The 12053-nt window shown below is 44.8% G+C and overlaps 1 protein-coding gene across 1 annotated transcript; it reads right to left on the reverse strand.

Annotated features, from left to right (window-relative positions):
- Positions 1-386: 386 nt before the first annotated feature.
- On the reverse strand, positions 387-1336 carry LOC142047779 (olfactory receptor 10A4-like). Its single transcript, XM_075072463.1, is given in 2 exon segments — positions 387-1126; positions 1129-1336. Coding segments are annotated over 2 exon segments (948 nt in total).
- Positions 1337-12053: the final 10717 nt, after the last annotated feature.

Here is a 12053-nt window from a genome sequence, read left to right on the forward strand (position 1 = left end):
ATACAGACATTGACTTGTGTATACTGCGCCATAGACTATACAAGGAAATGTAAGTACAATATTTATATTCTATTTGGTTTATTTCATAATTATATGGTAAACATGAGAAAATCAGCAGTTTTTCAGTAGTTGTGTGCTGAGATAGCTTTGTATTTTTATGTTCGATTTTCTAAGCACAGCATTTTTAAGTGAAGTGAGGGTACACAAGACAAATCAGACTCTGGAAAGGGGAACGGTAGTCTGGAAAGGTTGAGACATGCTGTGTAAGAACAGGAAATGACGTCCAGAGGAGCTCATGGAAACATGACCTGGAACTACACCCAGATTCACTTCAGGCCCTACCCCAGCCCATGTTACAGCTATTTTAAAACAAGGAAATTAACCAATTAGCATGGTCCGAACTGGAATTTCCAGCAAGTTTTTCTCAGGGCCCCCAGGACCTCTTTGTTTCCCAGGCTGTAGATGAGGGAATTGACCAAGGGAGTCAGGACTGCATAGACAACAGAGAGAATTTTCTTGAAGTCGCTCAGGATGTCGGTGGTAGGGAATATATAGACAATCAGCAGAGTTGCATAATAAATGCTCACCACAATGAGGTGGGAGGAACAGGTGGAAAATGCCTTTTGCCTCCCAGCAGTGGATGGGATTCTCAGAATGGTGGTGATTATGAAGACATAGGATATCAAGATAAGTAGGAATGGGACCAGTGAGAAAAGCAACGTGAGTGTGACAGCCAATGTTTCCATCAGGTGTGGGTCATTGCAGGAGAGTTTTACAAGGGGGATAAAATCGCAAAAGAAATGATTAATAACATTAGGACCACAGAATGTTAACTGAGATATTGACAATGTTGTTATGCCACAACATAGGAAGCCACCTATCCAAGAGCCACCTGCAAGCTGGAGGCAGGCCCTACCACTCATATGGGCTGCATAGTTCAGCGGATTGCATATGGCTAAATATCGATCGTAAGACATCACCAACAGGAGAAGACATTCTGTAACCACCATAGAACCAAAGAAATAGAATTGTGTGACACACCCATTGAATGAAATAGTCCTGTCCACAGTGAGGAGACCGGCCAGCACCCTGTGCAGAATGGTGGAGGAGCAGCAGGTCTCCAAGAGGACAAGTTCCCCAGAAAGAAGTACATGGGGGTATGAAAGTGCTGATCAGCTACACCTAGGGCAAAGATCAGGATGTTCCCGGCCATGGTTGCAATGTAGATGACAAGAAATAGCAGGAAGAGAAGAGTCTGTAGCTCAGGGAGATTTCCAAATACTCGCAGGATGAATTCAGTGAAAACCGTTTGATTCACTTGCTGTGGGGTCACCATGAAGTCCAACTAGGGGAAAGAAACCCAAATTTACAATAGAATCTGAAGAAGATATATTTACATCATGCTTTAGCATCAGTTTAGTTCCATAAATATTGCATAAGGCTCCTCATCCTGTGGGGTCAGTGAAGAACCAAGACTCTGGAGGCAAATTTCCTGTTTAGATCTATGAAATTCCAGTATCACCCCCCTCCATTCAGTGAAGAGATCAATGAAGGCGGAAAACCACACAAACTGCCGTGCATATTGATGTCAAAATTGGCAAAGCCATTTTGAATTAGTCATTTTTAATTTCGACAAGTGGTCCCCGTGGCTCACCAGGGTGAACAGTGACTTCTTGCACTGCAAACATATTATCGGTTCAGCTAACAGCTAGGAGGCTGTAGTGGACTCAGCCAAGAGCGGGGACAGTGAGCAACATGCTGTCTAAGCAGGTTACATTATTCTCCATGAGACAAAGTCCAGTCCTTTCCTGCTTTTATTCTTTTTCCATTTTTTCAGTCATCCTAGACATCTCCAGAGAGAGAGAGAGCGATCACTGAGCTGTTGCATTACAAATTGATGCCAAATTTACACTTCAGTCTCCTTACAGTATCCTTTGAAGCATCACTACCACAATGGTGTTTTGGTCACTTTCCCTCAGAAACACTCACCAATTGAATCTCATTTTGTTTCTGTCTGCAACTGAATAGTTACTCAGTCCTACTGTGAGTTTGCTTCTGCTCCCAGCTGGTGTTGTCTGCCAATGTGATTAGCTTCAATTTCTTGGTGAAGAGGGATTATGAACTCACACAGGGCCCACAACCCAATGAGTTCGCTCCCCAACCTAGCTGCCCCCCACTCTCTGATTGCTCTGTTTTAATGCTATTTTATCCAACATGCTGGTCCCCAGCTCTTAACTTCACTCTCTGTTATAGAATCCCACTGGTTTTGGAAAGGGAGCCACTCAGCCAGCCACATGGCAGTGCCAGTAGCCAGGGCTGATGCTTCCATTTAGGTGGCCTAGGCAATCGCTTAGGGAGCCAGGATTATTGGGGGGCGGTATTTTGCTGGCAGGGGGCGGCAGGTGGGCTCTGGCGGACCTGCCGCCATCATGCCTGCGGAGGGTCCCCTGGTCCCGTGGGTCCGGTGGACCTCCCACAGGCATGGCTGTGGCAGCTCCACCAGAGCCGCGGACCAGCGCGTGGGGCAGCGAAATGGCCGTGCACCTAGGGCGCTAGAAACACTAGCGCCGGTCCTGCCAGTAGCAAAGGCAATTGGATATTTTCAAACAGTGTCCTTGTAACACCCAAACATATGACATCAGTGGAACCCCGTCAGCCACTGTATAATTCCACTGACAATAATGGCACGTGTGTGAAAAGATTTATTTTTACAGCTGCTCAGTCCTCTATGTGATTCATTTTCCCCAGGCCTTCTAGGCAGTTATCAATTTCTCTCTTAATAATCAAACAATAATAATAAAATAGGCATTGTTAGAAAAACAATGGAACATGTAGAATTATTATCATGATTTCAGGAACTGTTTTCTACCTCCATGGTCCACACTGGGAGTTCCCAGTCAGGTCTCCAGCCATTACCTTTTTCTTGGCAGGGACCCTTCTTCCAGTCCCATCTGTCAGGGGATTTTAAGACTGCACAGCTCCCTGCCTTGCATAGGGATGTTCCCAGCAAACCACTCTGTCTAAGGCCTAGAAGCACTGTGTTGCTTTCTCTCCAAGGGCTAGGAACAGGTATTGCTAACACTTACAAGTTACCACACAGAACATTTATTTTCAAGGTGAAAGCATTGCTGAGGAACAGATCATTAAAAGACAACAAACAAATTAAAAATAAGCATTAAACACAGCAGGAGGGAGGCATAGCTTAGTAGCTTGAGCATTGGCCTGCTAAACCAAGGGTTGTGAGTTCAACCCTTATAGGGGCCATTTAGGGATCTGGGGCAAAAATCTGTTAGGGGGTTGGACTAGATGACTTACTGAGATCCCTTCTAACCCTAGTATTCTAGGAGTCACTCAGTAGCCTAAATGGGGTAAAGTCTTCTTTACTCTCCTGTCATGGACAGAGATCCTGTTCATTTCTATGTTTCCTCAGGCTGATCTATACTTAAAATTTAGATCAACTTGGCTACATCCAGGGTCAGCCCCAGTGTGCCAAGCGCGTGCTTGGGATGGCATGCCACGGGGGGGGGGCTCTGCCGGTTGCCGGGAGGGCGGCAGGTGGCTCCAGTGCAGCATCCACAGGGATACCTGCAGGAGGTCCACCGGAGCCATGGGACCAGCGGCCCCTCCACAGGGATGCCTGCGGGAGCTCCACTGGAGCTGCGAGACCGGCGAGTGGCAGAGCACCCCCCGCGGCGTGCCGCTGTGCTTGGGGTGGCGAAATGGCTAGAGCCGGCCCTGGCTACATCACTTAAGGCTGAGGACAATTTTACGCCTTCTTTGACGAAGTTAAGTTGACCTCCCCAACCCAACAGCATACACCAGTAGGTTGAGTGCCACCATGCCTGTGTGGGTCACAAGTGAGAATACCAAATGCAGGATAAACTGCTGAGAATAAGGGCAGACACATCCCAAAACTAGTTATTCTCCCATAAGATATACCAAATCAAGATAAACTTCTGTCTCACCACACTGGCTAATAAGAAGTCAGAAGAGAAGTCTTCTTAGTCATTCCAGTCCTTGTACCACAACCAAAACACTAGACTTCATGAGGAGGGGTATTTAAAACCAATTTTAAATAATTGCATCAAACCTCCACACCCTGGTCAGTATGTAACTCAGATCTTACCAATAATCATGTTGTTGCCAATACTTTAGTATATTAAATCTAAAGGTTTGTTTATAAAAAGAAAGGAGGAAAGGTGAGAGTTAAAATTGGTTAAACGAATCAGATACATACAATAAATGCAAAGTTCTTGGATCAGACTTCTAGCAGTGATGGAATAAAATGCCGGCTTGTTAAGTCTCTGGTTGCTTCCGAATCATTGGAAGGTCCTCAGTTTCTAGGCTAGAATGTTCACATTAGTACAAGTTCATCATAGTCCAGAGGTTGGAGCAGGAAAGAGGTCAATACTCATAATTTCAAATACAAAAATGAGACATGCATACAAATACAATCATATTCAGCAAATCATCACTTTCATATTGACACCTTACTTGACACACATTGTATATGATTCATTCCAACTGTACAACAGTGGTAGCAACAATGATCTACATGGTCACATTTTAATCAGATAACGTCACACTGAGCTATCGCCTCTTGGGAAGGAGGATTTACTACAGAGATAGGAAAACCCATTTAGTTGCTGGGGTAAGTGTCTACACGACAGTGGCATTACTGCAGTTGTGCCCTGATCTCTTTGTAGTTGTGGAAATAGAGAAAGAACTGACAGGGATTTGTAGGGGATCTTAATGCATGACAGTCTCTGTTAGCAAGAGTCAGGCTAGCTGTAACCCTAATAACACGAGATTTGTAGAAGTGAGGATTGTGTGAGGCGAGTGGGAAAGAACTGTGTGAGAAGTTGTTTCGACTTTGTGTAGATAATGTGTAGATAACATGAAATGTAGACTGGCTTCTAAATAGAAGTGAGAAAAATAAGATATCAAGATGGCCTATGTATAAACAAAATGCAGCTGTTGCTTATTATTGTATGTAACAAAAAGTAAAAATGCTTGCTGTAATTGTTTACCTGTGGAGAGACCTGCCTGGGACTGGTGCAACCCTGTGTCCTAGGGCACTCCCTCCCTCTATACAATTGTAAAGAGAAAATTGTTATACCAATAAAAACTAGCAGGATCTTATTAAAGGGGACAAGACATTTGTCACATTTATTGTAAATACCATAATAAAATAAAAGTTAACGAAACAATGTTGTTTGGTACTTATTCTATGGATTATATATATATATATATATTACATATACACATATATCCATTCACCAATCTTCATACAATTCTGTATAGATATTATAGTTACCGCCTAAAGTTGCTTGTGACAGATACTGGCCAGTATCTCGTACACAGAGTGGAGCGAGTCCGGGTTAGGTGCACCTGATGCTCCTGGAGGCTGCAGCAGAACCATAGACCAAAGTCCTCAGTCTTCAGAGACCAGCTTTATAGGGATTTTTCCCTATTTAGTTCAGGGAGTTGCTTCATTCTTGCTGTTGTTCAATCAATCAGCCAGGGGCTGGCTCCATTGGCAGCAGAATGTTAACACAAGTCTCTCATCTCACCCTTCTTTTTTACAGGCTTTAGTTGGATTCAAAGTCTATAGTCTTGCTGTGTCACGCTGCCTTTGTTTGGATTGATCACCCGTCAATTGCAGGTGTGACTTTCAGCCTTGAACCTGGCTTTGATCTTCCTTCTGTTGTTTCTTTTGTCCTTTTTTTTTAGGGGTGGGTGCTTTTTACTTTGTTTAGGCGCTTGTCTAGGTCTTCAGCCTTGGTAGTTTGAACTTATCTCATCCGACAGGCTGGGCGGAGGTTGATTCCATCATCCATACATGCCTCATTCAACATCTCTAAACTAACTAATAAGATTACAGCAGGGTTTGCAAAAATGAAGGTTGAGGAAGCTTTTACAATTGGGGAGTGTTTTAAAATGGGGTTTGAATTACAATATGGCAAACAGTGAACAGAAGTTACAATGTAGGCAAGTATAGCGAATGGTGAACAGAAGTTACATTAATAAAGTGAACAATTAAAAACAATTTCATTTATCAGTTCTACAAAATGAAGTATCTGACTCTGCTTCACCCAACCAAAAAAGTGTAGACATGCCACCAGTCTCTGGACAAGCCAACCTGAACCAGTACATGCAAACCATCCCTGGGAGGGTGCAACTTCTCTGGAGGTGCGTAGTCTCAGTAACTTTCCTTCATTACCCTCTGCTCCGGTTTTTGGTTCCTGATGGAGCTGTGGTGACTCTCCTTCTCGGAGCTTCATACAAGCCCGAACCCACATTGATCCATGACCTTAGTACAGTGAGGTCCCCAACAGTATCAGTCACAATGCTATATTAGTGATAGGTGAATTATTATAAGACTCAGTTCTTTATGGAGATTGTTATTGATTATTAATGTTGCAATGGTCCTTAGGAGACCTACTTATGGACCAAGACTCATTGCACTCAGATCTGTACAAACCCAGACTGTTCTTGTGGTAAAGTATAGTAACATCGCTCAGTACTGAAGATAGAAAGTCCTAAGCTGTGTTCTCATTCTCATTACTGAGAGTTTTCCATCACCAAAATGCTTTACAACATGAGCCTATTAATTCTGTCTGTAGCCTGAGGAAAAAATTTGGCATCATCTAAAAGGAAACCTGCAAGTGATGGACATGGTGACATTTTCTTCCCTGTCCTCAATGATCTATCTTTAACAAAGATGAGCTGAAAGATTTGTTTACCTTCAAGTTGTCATAGAAGAAGCTGGAATCTGTTGCATGATCTCTTCACTTGGGATTTCAGAAAGCAGGATACTGGTTCTGTCATCCATCTCCGATCTGCACCCCCTTCACCTATTTAATTGTCTCAATGTATGTCTACCCTGCACAGTACTGGTGTGTAGTGTCTGTGTAGCTACACAGCACAGAGCAGAGCAGTAACGAGACCTGCATGTTTCTTCCTGGACACCCTAGTTGTGCTGAGACCCTTGGTTTGCTTTGCCTTGTATCTCTCATCAGAAAATAAATGTCTCTCCTGAGTCACTGTTTATCCTGTAAACACCTCAGGTGAATTTTTCCTTGAGACTTTGCTAACAGGCATGTTAAATTACCGGGAAGGAAAAGTGAATAGCATGTTTTGTTTAGGTTTTAGAGGTAGACAATATGTGAATAGAATCAAACTTCTTCTGGCCACTCAGGGATTGGAACAGAGAAGGAAAAGCTTCAGAACTAAAAAGTATTTATTATTTGAAGCCCGAGACACGGACCAGGGCCCCACTGTGTTTGGTGTTGTACAAACAAAGAAGAAAGAGATGGTCCCAGATCCTAGGTCTCTCTCACTCTGGCCTGTTGAAGGTGTGTGTGAAATACTTAGATATTCATTGGGCCAAGGAGACAGACTGAGAATTACACTCCAGCCCGCTAGTGGGGGCACTCGCGGAGGAGCAGGGAGACCCAAGCTCCTGTCCTCTTGCTGCAATGAATAGTTATCTCATACGCCTCCTCCACATCTGGTCTGTGCCTTCGAGCTGTCCTGTGCCTTGGTGCCTGAGCACGCTATCAGGGCAGAGTGAGAACATTTGTGTTGGGTTGGGTCATTGCTCACGGAGCACAGAGTTATGGTCGCATTGGCATGTAGCTTTACCCCACACCTTCTCATTAAGAAGCAAGTCCAGGGTGCCAGGAGACGGTAGGGGTGGGAGTCCAGGCTGGTGAAGTTTGCACCATCCCCTTCTCTTATCCTTTCGTCAGCGTGGCAATGGCCAGCTTTCCTCATTCTCTTTCTCTAAGAACCTCAAAGGGAGTGATGGGGCAATAGTGTAATGCTTGAACAAAGCACATGTTTTTTTATAGGGGAAAAGGCGACACACCACATTTATTGAGAATACAGCAATTAACATGTGCTTTTCAGTCACACACACACACTATGCACACACTCCTGGCCCTCAATGTTTATAATTACCAGTCTAGAGTCTGGATCAGTCTAGAGGCCAGCCAGCTTGGTTGCAGAGCGGAGCCAGGCTCTGTTAGTAGCAATCCGATGCTCCTGGAGTTGTTGGCAAGACGAACCCAAATCCCCATGGCAAAGCACCCTGTTCTTATAATCCTTTTTCTCCATTTAAATCTATGGATTTTACTGTGTCAATTTATGACTGGTCATTCCTCAGTGGGTGTAATCTTTTGATGGCCCAAAACACCTGTGGGAGGGGCATCCTGTCTGGTTTTGATTTAATCAATTATTTTGTGTTTTAAGAGTGCCAGTGTTCATCTCAGGGTCGTCAGTCTGCCTCTCCTCAACCATGGATGCGCTTTGATGGTTCTCTGGTGTCTCTGAGCCTCTTCAGTCTTTTCACGCCTCCTTCCTTGGCCATTTGGCTTCAGGGATGGCCTTCAGATCATATCTTTTCCTCATGCATGCACTCCTCATTCACACAAACAGTTCTTTACAGAGACCTTCAAAAGGTAACAAATCGCAGTGTTTTATGTTGAACAAAACAGTCATCGTCATAGGCCTTACTAAATCTTGCAACAATATTTTCCTACATTGGGGCCTCAGCCTTCAAAATTCCTCTAATCTAATTAACATAGACACAGACAAGATACTGTCTGTTACTTGCAAGGCATGAATAAAAAGGAAATGGCTAATACTAGTAGCCACTATACTATTCATTTTTTCTAATACCTTAATTCTTACTATAAAACATACACTGTGCATAAACAAAACATAAACAATTATATAGTACAATACCCATGGTACAACAATAGCCCATCCCCTGGCTAGCTCATCCATCAATTAGCATTAATTTCCCACACACCAGTTTTGGTTCATTGACTTCTACTCTCCGCTGTTCTCGTTTACCCGGCACGACCATAACAACAGACTTGAGTTCTAGCAAAAGGGTTTTTTGTTTGGATTAATTCAGACTTTTGTCTCTTCGGCCACGTCTACACTACGGGATAATATCGAATTAGCTAAAATCGGTTTTATAAAACTGATATTATAAATTCGATTTTATGCCGCCACACTAGGCACAGTAATTCGGCGTTGTGCGTCCATGGTCCGAGGCTAACATCGATTTCTGAAGCGTTGCATTGTGGGTAGCTCTTCCGTAGCTATCCCACAGTTCCCACTGTCTCCCCTGCCCCTTGGAATTCTAAGTTGAATCATTATTGTCGCGAGTGGTTCTGGGTAAATGTCGTCAGTCAATCCTTCCTCCGGGAAAACATCAGCTGACAATCCTTTCGCGCTGTTTTCCCCTGGATTGCCCTGGCAGACGCCATAGCACTGCAAACATGGAGCCCATTCAGCTTTTTTTTTTCTCGGCAGCACCATATGTGTACTGGATGCGCGCGGACAGAGAGGCGATACTCCCAGCGCTACAACAGCAGCATTCACTTGCTTTTGCATGATAGCAGAGATGGTTACCAGTCGTTCTGGTACATCTACTGCCGAGTAAACTGGAATGAATGACGGTTATCTCTCCTCTGTACTGTCCGCTGCTATCATGAGTGCCCTGGCTGAAATCGGCCGGGGGCCAACGCAAAAGCAAAATTGGGATTGACTCCCTGAGTCAATCCCCCTTATGGTTCTAAAAATAGAGTCAGTCCTGCTAGAATAAGGGGCAAGTGTATTAGAGACCAGTGTATCAGAGAGCACAGCTGCTCTCGTGTCAGTATTCACAGGGGTGCCCCTGCAACAACCCCACCCGTTGCTTCCCTCTCCCCCAACCTTCCTGGGCTACCGTGGCAGTGTCTGCCCATTTGTGTCATGAAGTAATAAAGAATGCAGGAATAAAAAACACTGATTAGTGACATAAAATGAGGGGGAGGCAGCCTCCACGGCGCGATGATAGTCGCAGGCAGGACATTAAGCGGTAAATGAGGGGAGAGGAGCACAGCATGCTGCTGGCTATGACAGTCCAGGCAGTACAGAATCTTTTCTTTACACAGGAAGGGAGGGGGCTGATTGAAAGCTCAGCCCCCAGTTGCTATGATGAAGATGGTTTACTAGCCGTTCTGTCCTATCTACTGGGAGTGACCAGGAATCATTCCTGTTTTACCCAGCGCCCCCATATTCAGTTAAAAAGCATTGGAGCACTCAGGGGTTCATGAGGACAGTTACCAGTCCTATATGCACCGTCTACCACCGGGGAGGGGAGAGGAGCGGATACTGCTCTTCACTGCTGCAGCATCGCGTCTACCAGCAGCATTCAGTACACATAGGGTGACATTGAAAGAAGTCAAGAAATTATTTCTTTCCTTTTCTTTCACGTGGTGGTGGGGGGGGAAGAACTGAGGAGCTATTTCCCCGAACCACGCCAGACACTGTGGTTTGAACCTACAGACATTGGGAGCTCAGCCAAGAAGGCAAATACTTTTCAGGAGACTGCTGTGGACTGTGGGATAGCTGGAGTCCTCAGTACCCTCCTCCCTCCTCCATGAGCGTCCATTTGATTCTTTGGCTTTCGTTACACTTGTCATGCAGCGGCTGTGTAGCCTGGAGATTTTTTTTCAAACGCTTTGGCATTTTGTTCTGTAACGGAGCTCTGATACAACAGATTTGTCTCCCATAAAGCGATCAGATCCAGTATCTCCCTGTACGGTCCATGCTGGAGCTCGTATCGGCGCGTTTTGGATTTGGGACTGCATCGCCAGCCCGTGCTGATCAGAGCTCCACGCTGGGCAAACAGGAAATGTAATTCAAAAGTTGTATCTAATGGGCTTTTCCTGTTTACCTGCCCACTGCATCCGAGTTCAGATTGCTGTCCAGAGCGGTCAGTGGTGCACTGTGGGATACCGCCCGGAGGCCATATAACGTCGATTTCCGTCCACACTAACGTAATCCGATATGTTAATATGAATTTAGCGCTACTCCTTTCGTCGGGGGGAGTACAGAAATCGATTTAAAGAGCCCTTTATATCGATATAAAGGGCTTTGTAGTGTGGACGGGTACAGCGTTAAATCGATTTAACGCTCTTTAAATCAATTTAAACACGTAGTGTAGACCAGGCCTTCTCTTTGCATCCCGTTCTTGGTCACCGTGATGCTCTATGAACTCTCACTCACTTCTCCCAGTTGAGCTCACATTGAGGATACATTTGTATGCCTATTATCACAGACCCTTTGTTAATCCAGCCCTGTTTGGGACTTTTGAAAGCATTGAAGTTGCAAACACCCTTTGAAATTAGTGAGTTTGAGGAGTCTCAGTGCTTTGGAAAAACCCACTAGGCAGCTAAATACCTTTAAATAACTGTCTGTAAGTGACCTTGAGATAACTTAATAACCCATCACAAGTAACTGGAATAACTAAAGTGCCAATCTGTCCCGTCTTCCATCAGTGTTAAAAACCCTCATCTGTTGTGTTAGTCCACTGGATTCAATATTCTGGCAGTAACAGGCATAATGAACAGATCTACCCCAGATGCCAGTCCAGCAAACCACTGACATGGCTTGAACTGTAGTGACCTCAGTGGGAATACCCTGACGTTTACAATGAAGCATATTCTTAAATGCTTTTCTGCCTTGGGGCTGGAGCACTCTGTGCTACATAGGATCCAGTCTGCTCACGTTGATCAAGTGTAGGATCCCCAGTCAGGTCCAGGTCCCTGGCACCAACACTGTGGACCAAATTGTGCCAGAGGTAGGTCCCAGAACTGAGCTCAATGGGCAGGTGCTCTTGAGGGAGAGATGAGTACAGCAGAACTGATGTCTAAAATCACTGTTGTCCAGTTTCCTCCGGACGCTCATGGCATAACCACAGGGAAATGGGTACAGCACTACATACACACTTCTGTCCTTCTCTTTAACCGTGTTTCCTTATTCCACAGTAGGGCTCACTACATACAGAGACCCAGCCAGCGGAGCTTATAGACTCATAGACTCATAGACTCATAGGTCAGAAGGGACCAGCATGATCATCTAGTCTGACCTCCTGCACAAACCAGGCCACAGAACCCTACCCATCCACTTCTATAAAAACACCTAACCTATGTCCGAGTTATTGAAGTCTTCAAATTGTGGTTTGAAGACCTCAAGCAGAGAATCCACCA

The sequence above is a fragment of the Chelonoidis abingdonii genome, chromosome 14 (genome assembly GCF_003597395.2).
Source record: "Chelonoidis abingdonii isolate Lonesome George chromosome 14, CheloAbing_2.0, whole genome shotgun sequence".
In the NCBI taxonomy this organism is placed as follows: Eukaryota; Metazoa; Chordata; order Testudines; family Testudinidae; genus Chelonoidis; species Chelonoidis abingdonii.